A 15,636-nucleotide genomic window follows, 5' to 3' on the forward strand; every position below is an offset into this window, starting at 1 on the left:
CACTCACACACACTCTCTCTCACACACACACACACACACACTCGCATGCACGCACACACTCATACACACACACACACACACACACACACGCACGCGTGTTTACACATTTAAAAGAATCCTAATGTTTGTGAAATAAGTCTCTTCTACGCACCAAGGCTGCATTTATTTGAGCAAAAATACAGTAAAACTGAGATATTATTATAATTCATTTCTATTGAAATAGAAAGCTTTTGTTACATTATAAATGTCTTGATCGGTTCAATGTGTCCTTGATGAATAAAGCTAATAAATTCTTATAAAAAAACAAACTCTTCTTCTTTATATTTAATATTTAGGCTGTGTTGAGCAGTGTTTATCAGCGTTGAGTGTTTTAACTGTGTGTCTGTGTTCAGCCCGTCATCAATAACAACCCCTGGATGCTGCTGTACTTCATCTCCTTCCTGCTGATCGTCAGTTTCTTCGTCTTGAACATGTTTGTTGGTGTGGTGGTGGAGAACTTCCACAAGTGCCGGCAGCATCAGGAGGTGGAGGAGGCGCGGCGGAGGGAGGAGAAGCGGCTGAAGCGCATGGAGAAGAGGAGGCGCAGTAAGACCCTACACTGTAAAAAAAAAATCCGTAAAATTTACGGTAAAAAACGGCAGGTGCGGTTGCCGGAATTTTACCGTAAAAATACGGTAGCAACGTTTTAGGTTTTACGGTTTTAACTTAAATTTACAGTTAAATACCGTAATTTCATTAACTGATATAATGTTAATATACCAACCTATTGAAGTACTGAAATCTGTTTTGCACCTTTGTAATACACTGATAACCACCAAATGCAGTAGGTGATGAGAAAGTCACATGATGAACCAAAGCCCATCACAAGCAGCTTTTAAATAATAACATATATAGAAGGTGCACAGCGTGATTCACACAAACGCTAAACACCATCATGGACATGAAACTGAAATAATGCAATAAACATTCATTTAACAACATTAGGTGTAACACACAACCCTAATATACAAAAGTGATAAGAAAAAACTAAGAAGAAACAGTTATTTCAACAACAAAAAAACATCAAATCTGAAATGTAACGCAGCGAATTCTGGGAATGTTAATTTACGGTTATTCACTGTAAATTATACGGTGTTTTTCCACTTCCAAAAACGGTATACTACCGTAAAATTTATGTCCAATACATGTAATGTCCAATGCAGTTTTTCACCGTATATAGTAGGGGAATTTACCGTTAACCATTTAACAGGTTTTTACTGTAGCATTTTTACAGTCTTTTACCGTTAAATTCACGGTCATTTTTTACAGTGTACATATAATGCACTGGAAAGACCGCGAGTTTGAGCGTCTCATTAGTTTCTCATCTATTCTCCATCGTTTGCTTCTCTTCTTCTTCATTTGTCTTCATCTCTTTCGCTCTCTTCTGTTATTATTCTTCATCTTCCCGTGTCGTCTGCTGCTCTCTCTCGTTTATCTCTCGTGTTCCTCCTCGTTCTTCTTCTCCTGAGATCCTGGGCCACATTCATCAGCACTGACCCCATTGTTTCCTTTTCCATCCTTCCATCATCTCAGGGCAGCCCTCATTTACATCCATCCATCACTCTGTCAGTGAAAGATCAGCGTGTGTTCCTGTCAAAGCATCAGCAGTGCAGGTGATGATGATGATAGTAATAAGCGCTGTGGTTGTGTTCAGAGGCCCAGCGGCTGCCGTATTACTCCTCGTACGGTCGCGTTCGGCGGATGATTCACTCGTTCTGCACCAGTCATTATCTGGACCTCTTCATCACCCTCATCATCTGCATCAATGTGGTCACCATGAGCCTGGAGCACTACAACCAACCACAGGTGAGCAGCACTGTCACATGACCCGCAGCCAATCAGCTGCTTGCACACTCGCTTTGATTGATTGGTCGGGATCCAATGTTATTTTAGTGTCATTGGAGATACTATTATAGATTTTATTCATATTTTGAATTAGTTTTTATCTTTATATATATATATAATTTCACAGCAAGTATCATTAAGAGCAAATTCTACAAGCCTTCATATTTCTGTATTTCATATGTTCTGGGACACATCGCTTTTCTCCCACCTGGGAGAGTCTGTCCTCGCCCTCAATGGCCCATACCAGAGCAGCACTATTTCAATACAGGACAGAAAATTGAGAAGGAGAAAAAACACCCATGGCCTCCTTTTAAAGAACCTTCTGCCCTAGAAACTTTACTCTGCTTTCCAAGCATTCTCAAAAAAGACATTTCAGTCCTAGAGTGCTAAAATATGGCGTGACACTGGTGTAGGTGAAATGAAGAAAATAGACTTAAAGGGACAGTTCACCAAATAAATGAAAATTCTGTCATTTACTTGCCTTCATGTTGTTCTGATTGCCACAATAAATATCATGCCCAACAACCTTCAGCAAGCTATAAGCTATAGTTTTAAACAGTAAGAAGATAGGTAAATAATATCTAGGTATAGGTATTTGATCTATCTATCTATCTATCTATCTATACACAAACATATTTGTTTGTGTGTATAATTACCTAAACAGATATATATATATATATATATATACATACATTTTTTATTTTAGTTAAAGATTTAATAATTTTGTTGTTTTTTATTTATTTATTTTTAAACATGTCCAAATAATTTTTATTTTATTCAATTTTAATTTTATGACATTTTTAATTTCATTATTTTTTATTTTTTTATTTTAATGTTTTTATTTTTATGGGTTTAGTTATTTTAGTATCAGTTTAGAATCAGTTTTTATTTGTATATTTTATGTTTTCATTTCAATTTAGAAATTTTTGTAATTTCATTGTGTTGTTATCATTTTTAATAGTTTTTTTTTAAATGTTTATATAACTAATTTCAGTTTTACATTAATTTAAATTAATGTATTCATGAGAAATGTTGCCTTGGCAACTAGCTGAAATATTTTTTAAAAATGTTTTATTTAAGTTACAACATTAATCCTGCTGGTGTTCGTGTGTTGAGCATCATCTGTAATCAGAGTGAACAGAACATCTGTTAATGAGCGTTGAGTTTCTTCTCTCTGGTTTCTCTCAGTCGTTGGAGACGGCGCTGAAATACTGCAACTACTTCTTCAGCTCCACGTTTGTGGTGGAGACCATGCTGAAGCTCGTCGCGTTCGGCTTCAGACGCTTCTTGAAAGACAGGTGAGCAGCATCTGAAACGACACACAGCCGCGCTTCCAGAGGATCTCCGCTGTGATCAGCTTTCTGTCTCCTCAGATGGAATCAGCTGGATCTGGCCATCGTGCTGCTGTCTGTGATGGGAATCACTCTGGAGGAGATTGAAATAAGCGCTTCGCTCCCGATCAATCCCACCATCATCCGCATCATGAGGGTCCTGCGCATCGCCCGCGGTCAGCACGCTCGTTTATACAGAGATAAAAACGTGAAAAATACATTTTAAAATCACTTATGCAATAAGATGGAAAACCTTAGGAGCTTCTGTCTATTAAATGCAATTTGGACCTAGAACGACAGTAATTGACTGAGGAGGTTAGTAGTGTTTAGTTAGTGTTTCACGTGGATCCATGCACTTTTAATAATTTATAATGTGAGACCACCTGATGGACAGAAAAGGACTACCAATTAAAATATTTTGAAAAAATAACAATATCAGTAATTCTAAAAAATATAATATATTAAAATTTACACTGTAGAAAAAGTTTTTTTCATATTAAATAAAATAAAAATTGTTGGATTATATTTTACAAGAAAATACTATTTAATTCGTGCTTAAAAAAATCCCATTTACTTCACATTTCTTTGTAATTATTTGTTAAATTTATGGTTACACTTTAAGCTTTTATGTATAATGTATTATAAAGGTACATTTTTTTAAATGTATGTTGTAATGCATTGCATCTTTCATAAATAATTGTATCCAAAGCTAAAATGCATTATAATTGCATATTCCTTGTTACACCTGATATTGATATTTTGTTGTGTTTTAATGCATTATATTCAATGCATATATGTAACAATAAATAGATACATTGTAAAATGTATTATAATTGTGGTTACAATTACTCATGAAATCATTCAGTGCATTACAGGGTGTAATTAATGCATTTAAATATTTTTGAATATATCATGTATAAAGGCTTTAAGCAAAGTGTTACTAAATTTACTAGAAATGTCTCTTACACCAATATTTTTTGATTGTAGAAATGAATTAAATGAATAAAAAGTCTGTTTGAAGGGCATAAACTAAATGGCGTTGGTGAGGTAATGCACTGTGATCTGACTGATGTATTCCAGCGCTGGAGTCTGTTTTGGAGCATTTGAGCATTTTAGTCACTATTGAGATGAAACGAGAAATCATTTTGAAAGCACAACACAGAGCAACAGAAGTGTGTGAGCAGTAGTGAAGCCGGAATTCAGATTCTGTGTGATCTTCATTTAGAGAGAATCCGACTGAACTTCTCTGAGGTGTTTCTGTCTCTCCCGTGACATTCAGTGTGTTTTTGTCTCAATTTCACAGTTCTGAAGTTGTTGAAGATGGCCACAGGAATGAGAGCGCTGCTCGATACCGTGGTGCAGGCGTTACCACAGGTACACACTGGAAATATGACTGCAGTTATTCTGACGTTTACTTGATAAAAATCAGCCAAGATTTGAGAGCAGAAAGACTCGTGAAGCTCCAGCTGAAGCGGGACGTTTCTACAATTACACTAAAAGAGCTTTGACTGGATAAAACACTCTAAACTATCAATCAGACGACAGAAGACATGCAGTAAATTGAGTGTGAAACGGGTTTAACAGCAAAGTTTTGATCATGTTTATCACTTAGAGCCTTAGAAATATGCATATCAAAGATGACTGTCTCAGCAGACAGATCTGATTTCAGCATCTACACAATAACATTCAGTTCTAAAGTTGCAGAGAAGCGTCTGGCGTGTGAATGAAGTGTTAGACATGCTCTCAACACGTCATTTCAAGAGTCATTGAGTGTTCAACACGGCTGTGAGCGCCTGACACAAACACATTAAACAGATGGCGTCGATCTACAAACCTCCTTTCACATGATTAACTGCGCCGATGATCACACTTCAGTCCTGTAAATGTGTCAATAGTAACTTAATTCATGCGATTTAGTATCTATATCTATATAAAACCACTGTGTGCGTTTGAGTAAAGTGTATGTGAGGAATAATGCGAATAAGCGTTTGTTTTCTCGAGCTCTCGCCGGGCTCAGATGGGCTTCCGGCACGTCTAATGGAAGTGAATTAACCTTGAATATAAGCAATAAAGCAGCTGTGAGCGCATGACCAGCACAAACCTCATTCTGAGTATTGAAGGCTGCTTTAGTGTTGGAGATGAGCTCGGCACCTCACGACGGATACACAAACACTGCTGATGTGTGCATGTGTGTGTGTGTGTATGTGTATGTGTGTGTGTGTGTGTGTCTGTGTGTGTGTGTGTGTCTTGGTGGGGACTTAAACCTGACTACACACAGACTCATGGGGACTCGTGTCACGGTGGGGACCTAAATTGTGGTCCCCACGGGTACAAAAGCTTATAAATCATACAGAATTAAGTTTATTGAAAATCTGAAATAGCACAAAGTTTCCTGTAAGGGGTAGGTTTAGGGGTAGGGTTGATGTGTGTGTGTGTGTGTGTCTGTGTGTGTGCATGTGTGTGTGTCTGTGTGTGTGTGTGTGTGTGCATGTATGTGTGTGTGTGTGTGTGTGTGTCTGTCTGTCTGTCTGTCTGTCTGTCTGTCTGTCTGTGTGTGTGTGTTTTGTTCAGGTGGGGAATCTGGGTTTGCTCTTTGTTCTGCTGTTCTTCATCTATGCTGCGCTCGGTGTCGAGTTGTTTGGAGAACTGGGTGAGAGAAAACAATCCTTTTCATTCCTAAAGCACCTAATGATCTGTTTGCATATGCATCATTTTAATAAAAAAAAAAGATACTTTTATTTATCAAGGATGCATTAAATGGAAAAAGTGACATTAAATACATTTATAATGTGACAAAAGATTACTATTTCAAATAAAAGCTGTTCTTTTGAACTTTCTATTGATCTGTGAATCCTGAAAAATAAAATGTATCACAGTTTCCACAAAATATTCATCAACACAACTGTTTTCAACATTGATAATAATCAGAAATGTTTCTTGATCAGCAAATCAGCATATTAGAATGATTTCTGAAGATCATGTGACACTGAAGACTGGAGTAATGATGCTGAAAATACAGCTGCGCATCACAGAAATAAATTACAGTTTAACAGATATTCACATAGAAAACTGCTATATTAAATTGCAATAAAATGTATTTGTTTTTAAACAAATAATTGCAGCCTTGGTGAGCATTATGAATACATATGAAGCAACTAAAATAAAATGTGATTACTTCATGAGATTCTTGAATATTTTTAAATCTTGCTGTTATTTCTGTCACATTTCATGTCTCTCTGTGTGTCTGTGTTTCAGTGTGTAATGTTGAATACCCGTGTGAAGGCATGAGTCGTCACGCCACGTTTGAAAACTTCGGCATGGCGTTCCTCACTCTCTTCCAGGTGTCTACAGGAGATAACTGGAACGGCATCATGAAGGTAGAGCTCATGCTGCTGTCATTGAGCCTTTACATGAACACAAACCCCAAACTACAGACAGTAAATCAGCTGCATTCAGTCACTGTAAACGGAGTGCAGTTTTTCTTCTTCCTCCAACAATAGTTCTTTATTTGCTTTTCACTAATAGGTGAGTAATTGATGTTGTGCTGCTTGATAAACAGTTGTAAAGATTGCATTGATTAATAATTTTGCTGCATTATGCTGAATTAAGACAAGACATCACAGGTGAATAGTGTAAAAATTTAACTTAATAGATATCATAATCAGTGGCAGCTCCTCAGGGGAGGCACAGCCTTCTCAAAAGTTCAGAATGTGTATTCCTTGTAATTTCACCGTTGCAAACCATAACATATTACTGAAGTTGGAATCCCATGTGTTTTACTGCTGCTCTTCCACATGGATGTCTGGAGAAAGACAGGAGTGAAGCACAATCCATAGCTGGAGACTTTGGCCTCCATTGATTAAAAATGAACCAATCACCATTGAGTATTTGACTTAGTCAGCAGAGCGGCTCTATTTCTAATTGGTTTAAATATAGAAATAATGGATAAAAATCCAAGAAGGAGGCTAACTTCCCTTGGTTTATCAACCAGTCACCATGAAGAGATATTGAATATTTAATCACCAACACATTTTCAAAGCTCCCTTTTGAGCAGCAGCTAAAAATAAAAAATGAAGGAAGGCCCATGCCTAAGCAGGACATAAAACCATCTTCATTAGACGGCCGAATGTGCTGTTTTATAGTGGCTGACCTTAATTGATGACGAATAAGCCTTAATTGATGAACTGAAGAAGACAGGTGTGTTCTACGAGTCATAGACACCTTTGCTGCTTTAAAGGACAGGAGGATGCATTTGTCTTGTAGTAAACATGTCATTTTCGTACATAAACGTGACCAAAAGAAGGCTTTTATTGAGCAGTTGAAAAAAAAAACACGTCAGAGTAGGGATCGCTGCAGTTTAGTGTGCCTCCTCTATTTTAATATCTATGAGCCACCACTGATCGTAATACTTTACATTTGAGATTTCTCTTTTTATCGCTCCATAAATCAGAAAATACTGTCAACAGACAGAAAACAAATACATTTTCACCTTGTTTTTAGGAATACAATGTTAAATATATATCAGGTGAATGATGCATGAACAAACCAGGTAAAACCTTTCAAAATATGGATAGGAATCATAATAAAGTTTAATAGATAGGAATAAAACTTCAAAGTTCAAAGGAATAAAAATAAAGTTTGGTTCGATTAACTGCTGCTGAAGTGGAGAAAAAACTCACAGCCTTCCAGTATGGATAAAAAACCCCTGAAATCTACTGATGAAAATAAATACAGTGTAGTAAAACAAACACTTAAAGGTTAGTTTACCCAAAAATGAAAATTAGCCCATGAATTACTCACCCTCAAGGCAATCCTAGGTGTATATGACTTTCTTCTTTCAGACGAATCCAGTCGGAGTTATATTAAAAATGGTCTTTGATCTTTCAAGCTGTTTAATGGCAGTCAGCGGAGGTTGCAGTGCATCAGTCCAAAAGAAGTGAAATAAAGCACATGCGTCCATAATAAAAAGTGTCTCACATGGCTCCGGGGGGTGAACAAAGGCCTCCTGTAGCGAATCGATGCATTTTTGTAAGAAAAATATCCATATTCAAAATGTAATAATCACTTTAATCTAGCTTGCGCCAACAGTTGTACTTGGAAGCAGCTCCGGGAGGATGCCGTAAGATCTGGAAAAACTGTAGTGTCTCGCCTGAAGCAAAGACTGACAATATGTGAAACAGCGCCAGATGGGACACTATGCAGTGCGACCAACAGCTGTGATGCTTGAGAGATATTGAGCTGATTTCGTGGTTTCCCTTTTAGTCGTTTTGCACTGGTGAGGATGAAATGATCAGAACTGGACAATCGTTAGTTATTAGTGTGTCTTTGCTCACAGGACACGCTGCGCGAGTGTCCGCCGGGCGACAGCTACTCGTGTAACTCCAGCCTGCAGATCATCTCGCCCATGTACTTCGTCAGCTTCGTTCTGACGGCTCAGTTCGTCCTGATTAACGTGGTGGTGGCCGTGCTGATGAAGCACCTGGACGACTCCAATAAAGAGGCGCAAGAGGACGCGGAGATGGACGCGGAGATCGAGATGGAGCTGGCGCAGGGTGGCCTGTGCTGTCTGGGGCATCCGGAGCGCTCGACCGGGGCCGATGCGGGCGAGAGGCCATCGATTCACACCAACACTAACACCAGCCAGAGCGGATTCACACAGAACCAGAGGAGACTCTACTCATCGGCACAGGTGCGTGTCGATCCTGAATAGGGCTGTGAATCGTCACTGGTTTCACGATTCGATTAGATTACGATTATCATGTCAACTATTTGATATCACGATGCATCATGATTGTATCACAATTATTTTGTGCATTTTTATTAAATTATATAAGCAGGCTACTTTTTAAAATAATTACAAATTAATAATTAATCAGAAAAATTGTTAAGAATTTAACCAACTAAATATAGCTTCAAAACATACAAGCAAATATAAAGTAATAAAGGGTGAAAAAGACAATTGCAAGTACTTTCAGTATCTGAGGGTGTGTTCACACTTGTCATGTTTGGTTCAATTAAAACGAACCCTGGTGCGATTGCTCTGTTAGTGCGGTTCGTTTGAGTAAGTGTGAACGCTGACATCCGAACCCTGGTGCGCACCAAACAAGCGGACCGAGATGGGTCTCGATCCGCTTCCAAACGAACTCTGTTGCAGTTCGAATGAAATATGAACACAACACGGACCAAATACTTCTAAACGAACCAAAAACAGGAAGTAATGACAAGATGCGACGCTATGCGACATGATTTGACGATGCGGTGTAACCAAAACAAAATGAGCAGAGGGCAAACGTGGAGCAACGATGAGGTAAAGTGCCTTTTATGAGCTCCTTGAGAGTTTGCAGGTGGTGAAAATAAAAATATATGTACACGCAAGAATGAGCGCGCTTAGTCCAGCAGACTGCATTAGGTGTGTTCGACTTAAAGTGGCGCTGAGCTGACCAATCGGTTAATAGATGCTTTGATATCATACACTTTAAGTGTTTAAGTCTATAAGTCTAACGCATCTTTTGTTTGGGGTGTTATATACGTCATTCAAGCCGACCAATCAGGTTGTGAACGTATCACTATGCCTTTAGGTTCGGTGTCTTTAGGTTCGCTGTCAAAAATGCCAATGTGAACGCTAAGCGGACCAGGACCAAATGTATCATTTTCCTTTTTGGTCCGGACCAAATGAACCAAACGAACCGAACTACAAGTGTGAACACACCCTGAGAGTGCTTTAAGTATCCGAAAGTTTACAGACAATCCTAGTTATGGGTTGTTTTTTTTTCCTCAGCATTATTGCTGTTTGATTATTGATGAGAACATAGACAGTGGCAGCTTTAATAAGCTGCATTCACACTAATGCACAGATCCATCTCGACATATCAGATGTTTTGTCCTGTTCTGAAAACATAGCTAACTGTGTTTACATCAATTTCGTATCATAAAAGTATTCAGAGATGCAAGTGCGTTTAACCGCAGCCGCGATCGCGCTTCAGGGCAACGAACACAAAGCGCAGGTGAAAGTCTGTCCATATGTGAGTTTTGTGCATCTAATATACATACTGCATTCCAAACGGCAGAAATGAAAGCATATCTCAAGTAAAACATTGCAATAACGGTGGGTGGAAGCACAAGTCAAGCAAGACACGTGTATCATTTGTGGTGTGAACGGACTCTAAAACCTGAACTCATCTCAAACTTTAAGACTGATTCACTGCAGCAGATGAACTTCTACTTCATATCTGATGCAGTGACGGGGCTTCATTTGTCAAGTGTGATTTATGCACTGTACTTGTGTGTTTGAGTGTGCGTAGATTGGTGTCATTAGAGCAGGTGTATTCGTGCACAGAGATGATAATATTCCCCTATAATCTGACTGTAAATGTTTTGTTTTTGAAGCGGCACAGCGGTCATGAATCTCTCATGAGTCATTACAAACGCTGACATCCGAACCCTGGTGCGCACCAAACAAGCGGACCGAGATGGGTCTCGATCCGCTTCCAAACGAACTCTGTTGCAGTTCGAATGAAATATGAACACAACACGGACCAAATACTTCTAAACGAACCAAAAACAGGAAGTAATGACAAGATGCGACGCTATGCGACATGATTTGACGATGCGGTGTAACCAAAACAAAATGAGCAGAGGGCAAACGTGGAGCAACGATGAGGTAAAGTGCCTTTTATGAGCTCCTTGAGAGTTTGCAGGTGGTGAAAATAAAAATATATGTACACGCAAGAATGAGCGCGCTTAGTCCAGCAGACTGCATTAGGTGTGTTCGACTTAAAGTGGCGCTGAGCTGACCAATCGGTTAATAGATGCTTTGATATCATACACTTTAAGTGTTTAAGTCTATAAGTCTAACGCATCTTTTGTTTGGGGTGTTATATACGTCATTCAAGCCGACCAATCAGGTTGTGAACGTATCACTATGCCTTTAGGTTCGGTGTCTTTAGGTTCGCTGTCAAAAATGCCAATGTGAACACTAAGCGGACCAGGACCAAATGTATCATTTTCCTTTTTGGTCCGGACCAAATGAACCAAACGAACCGAACTACAAGTGTGAACACACCCTGAGAGTGCTTTAAGTATCCGAAAGTTTACAGACAATCCTAGTTATGGGTTGTTTTTTTTTCCTCAGCATTATTGCTGTTTGATTATTGATGAGAACATAGACAGTGGCAGCTTTAATAAGCTGCATTCACACTAATGCACAGATCCATCTCGACATATCAGATGTTTTGTCCTGTTCTGAAAACATAGCTAACTGTGTTTACATCAATTTCGTATCATAAAAGTATTCAGAGATGCAAGTGCGTTTAACCGCAGCCGCGATCGCGCTTCAGGGCAACGAACACAAAGCGCAGGTGAAAGTCTGTCCATATGTGAGTTTTGTGCATCTAATATACATACTGCATTCCAAACGGCAGAAATGAAAGCATATCTCAAGTAAAACATTGCAATAACGGTGGGTGGAAGCACAAGTCAAGCAAGACACGTGTATCATTTGTGGTGTGAACGGACTCTAAAACCTGAACTCATCTCAAACTTTAAGACTGATTCACTGCAGCAGATGAACTTCTACTTCATATCTGATGCAGTGACGGGGCTTCATTTGTCAAGTGTGATTTATGCACTGTACTTGTGTGTTTGAGTGTGCGTAGATTGGTGTCATTAGAGCAGGTGTATTCGTGCACAGAGATGATAATATTCCCCTATAATCTGACTGTAAATGTTTTGTTTTTGAAGCGGCACAGCGGTCATGAATCTCTCATGAGTCATTACACTGAGTGATTGTAAATTTCCTCCCTGACATCTGATGGCCCGCAGTGATCGTGTACGCGAGTGTGTCTGTGTCTGTGTGTGTGTGTGTGTGTGTGTGTGTGAGTGTGCGTGTGTCTGTGTGTGTGTGTTAATGGAGACACATTGTGAGTCATCAGAGGAAATGAAGTCACAGCTGAAACACAAAACAATCTGTCCACATGTGATGAGCAGTGAATCACACACTGATGTCTCGTTCACACTGACAGTGATTTATTGCTGCTCGCGGTGAGCGTTCACACTGCTGGACTTTAGACAGTATTAGTGCTGTCAAACGATTAATCGTGATTAATCGCATCCGAAATAAAAAAAATTGTTTACTTAATATATGTGTGTGTACTGTGTCTATATATTATGCATATATAAATACACATACATGCATGTATATATTTAAGAAAAATATGTTAGGTTTATATATTTAGAAATATACATTATATAAATATAAATATATACATGTAAATATATGCAAATATTTTCAATATATATATTGTATGTGTGTGTATTTGTATATACATAATAAATATACACAGTACTACACACATATATTATGTAAACAAAAACTTTTTGTTTATTGTTTAAATTTTGTTTATTTGTTTAAACAAAAACTTATTTTGGATGCGATTAATCGTGAATAATCACGATTAATCGTTTGACAGCACTAGACAGTCTGATCATGAACAACATCCAGCGTGGATGAAAATAAGATGTCGCTCCAGTTTAACAAAGACTCTGTTTTCTTGCTGCTAAAAATTCTCAAGAATTCACAGAAACAAATACACATGGATTTATGATTCCTTCACTCCTATTGATAGCTGCTGTTTCATTTACACAAAAACTCTTGATGACATCACTGACCACCGCTGTCACTCATCTGTGTGTGTTTTTGTCTTGTTTTCCAGTACAGATATCCAGACATCTCTAAAAATAGTGCAAGGAAAAAATGCATAAGAAAAAAAAAGACTTTTTACTATCCAGTGTGTACAGTGATCTAATACACATCCCTCAGAAGTTGTGTGTGTGTGTGTGTGTGTGTGTGTGTGTATGTGTATGTGTATGTTTGTGTGTGACAGGAGAACCAGTGGCTGGAGAGCGTCTCTCTGCTGATGAAGGACTCGCTGGATGGAGAAATGCAGATGATTGATAATCTATCAGGATCGGTGTTCCACCATTACTGCTCTCCAGCAATCAGACGAGTCGGCAGGAGCCAATCAGGAGAGGTGAGGATGCCTAACACTTCCTAAAAACTTAGAACGACTCCCTGAAGCAACAATTCCTGAACAGTTTTTATCAGCCGAACCCCTTAGACGTTAAATATTTTCCTGAAGCCCCCCTGAGATTTTAAGTTAAAATTTCCAATAATATAATAACACATTTGCATGTTTACAGTTCTCTTCTGTCAAAAAAAAAAAAAAAATTAAATTAAGTGTAAATAAAATTATTAGTATTATATTTTATTTAAAATTATAAAAAAATAAAGACAAATATATTGCTGTTGTAAAGTACAGTAAAATATACAGTAAAGTACATAAATAAGTACATAAACACATTTGCATGTTCACAAATCTCTGATGTTAATATTATGATAATAATAATAATAATTATTATTATTATTATTAGGGCAACACGTTATTTTAAGGTGTCCTTGTTACACGTTACATGTACTTACTATTATAATAACAAATTATGCATAATTACATGCAAGTTACACTAAGCCAAACCCTAACCATAGAGTAAGTAGTTAATATTACTCCGTACTTAAATGTATAATTACAGTAGTAGTAGTTTGTTTTAATGCTAATTATAAAAATAAATACAGAAATGTATTACAGTTGTACAGTACAATTGTACTATAAAATAAAAAAGAATATTTGATAATTATGAATTGCATTAGACTCTAAAGTTATTTAATTAAATTGCAGGCTTCATCACAATTATCATGCAGACCTAATTATTTATTTTAATTTTACATCTTATATAATTGTTTATTAGCTCATATCAACTGACAAACCCCCTGCAGTTCCCCTCATTTGGGAACACCTGCACTAATTAAATCATTCAGGAGTCGGAATCATTCAGTGGAATCAGAATCAGAATCATTTTGTTCATAATAATATAATCCGTCATGAAGCCCGACAGACAAATGATCATCAATGATCTCGTTTGCAGAGGATTGCATGAAACATCATCATGGCTGAATGTATTACATGCAGGACTAATTCTAAATGAAATGAACATAGAAACAGCGTCTTAATCATGAGGATATGTTATCATTTATGTTCAAGATTTATGCAAGAATAATGATGTGTGTGTGTGTGTGTGTGTGTGAGAGAGTGTGTGTGTGTGAGAGAGTGTGTGTGTTGTGTGTGTGTGTGTGTGTGTTCGCAGCAGGTCATGTGAGTGAGTGCTCAGATCTCTGCATGCTCCAGTGGTTGACAGCTTCCTGTGGTGATGGTGTGTGTTTGTAGATCCGGCTGGCTGAGGTCGAGCAAACGTCTCTGATGTCGGAGCAGCTGTCAGATAAATCCTCCTCACCGGCGCTACCTGATGACATCAGCCTGGACGAGCACAGCGACCGTAAGGTGTGTGTGTGTGTATCATCATGCTGATTAATCATTATTGACATGCTTAATTAACTGATAAGTGCATGGGTCTCTCGGGTGGATGTGTAAAGCTCCTTCGGGTTTGTCTCAGCAGGATCTTCTCGCTCTGTGTCTCTGATGCTTCTGCTGTCAGACTCGTGTAGAGAAGCTGGAGAACATGCTTGACTTGCACTGAACACTTTAAAGAAATAATTAACTTTAGGAAAATCATCTGTCATCTCACCGTAGGCGTAGCTTGATGTTTGAACGTTTTGGGGCCAAACCAAGAAAAATCGATTTGGTCAATCGGACTTTTAAACACATTTTAGCTTTTCTGTAGTAAACCTGCAAATTTACACTCTTGTAATATCTATTTTAAATGCTTTGGAAAATAATACACTATAAACATGTTTGTCAACACAATCTCAAAGGCTTTTATTAAGCAAATCAAGGAGTGAATTAGTCGCCCACTGCTTTAAAACAGACGTCTGCTGGGCATTAATCAAGTTAAATGCGCAATAGCAGGCACACAAACACTTGTATTGATTAAATCTTACTGAAAACAGATGATTAAGCAGTTTATATTGTATATAATATAATACAATATATTTTCTTTTTATATATTGTTTATTACTATGTAAGAATAAAAGCCTCTTAAATGTATTATGTGTGCTGGAGAAATGGGGGGGGGGTTAATTTATTTAACTTTTTTCCTTTTTTGGTGAATGTACACTTCCATTCAAAAGTCTGATATCAGTAAGATTTTTAATGTTTATTATTGAAGTCTCTTATGCTCATCAAGGCTTTATTTATTTGATAAAAAATACAGAAAAACTGTTGAAACTGTTGTGCTAATTAATATATATATTTTTTTTTTCTGGATTCTTTGATGAACAAAAAGATAAAAAGTTCATTTATTCAAAATAATCTTTTCTAGCAATATAAGTCTTTACTATTACTTTTTATCCAATTAACACAAACCTTTGCTGAATAGAAGCATTATTTTGTTTTTAAAAAAGAAAGAAAAAAAT

At 37.6% G+C, this 15,636-nt stretch overlaps 1 protein-coding gene across 1 annotated transcript in view; it reads left to right on the forward strand.

Annotated features, from left to right (window-relative positions):
• Positions 1-15,636, forward strand: part of LOC107666662 (voltage-dependent T-type calcium channel subunit alpha-1I-like) — a gene marked incomplete at both ends in the record, with an annotated part of 76,673 nt that overhangs the window by 57,795 nt on the left and 3,242 nt on the right. Inside the window, 10 exons of the mRNA XM_016458082.1 lie at positions 393-585; positions 1,694-1,845; positions 3,073-3,182; positions 3,258-3,391; positions 4,519-4,589; positions 5,787-5,865; positions 6,471-6,592; positions 8,551-8,904; positions 13,097-13,243; positions 14,492-14,605. Coding sequence (XP_016313568.1) covers positions 393-585; positions 1,694-1,845; positions 3,073-3,182; positions 3,258-3,391; positions 4,519-4,589; positions 5,787-5,865; positions 6,471-6,592; positions 8,551-8,904; positions 13,097-13,243; positions 14,492-14,605 — 1,476 coding nt within the window. The remainder of the gene's footprint in view (positions 1-392; positions 586-1,693; positions 1,846-3,072; positions 3,183-3,257; positions 3,392-4,518; positions 4,590-5,786; positions 5,866-6,470; positions 6,593-8,550; positions 8,905-13,096; positions 13,244-14,491; positions 14,606-15,636) is intronic.

This window comes from Sinocyclocheilus anshuiensis, unplaced genomic scaffold (assembly GCF_001515605.1).
Source record: "Sinocyclocheilus anshuiensis isolate Anshui unplaced genomic scaffold, SAMN03320099.WGS_v1.1 scaffold91, whole genome shotgun sequence".
Taxonomy (NCBI): domain Eukaryota; kingdom Metazoa; phylum Chordata; class Actinopteri; order Cypriniformes; family Cyprinidae; genus Sinocyclocheilus; species Sinocyclocheilus anshuiensis.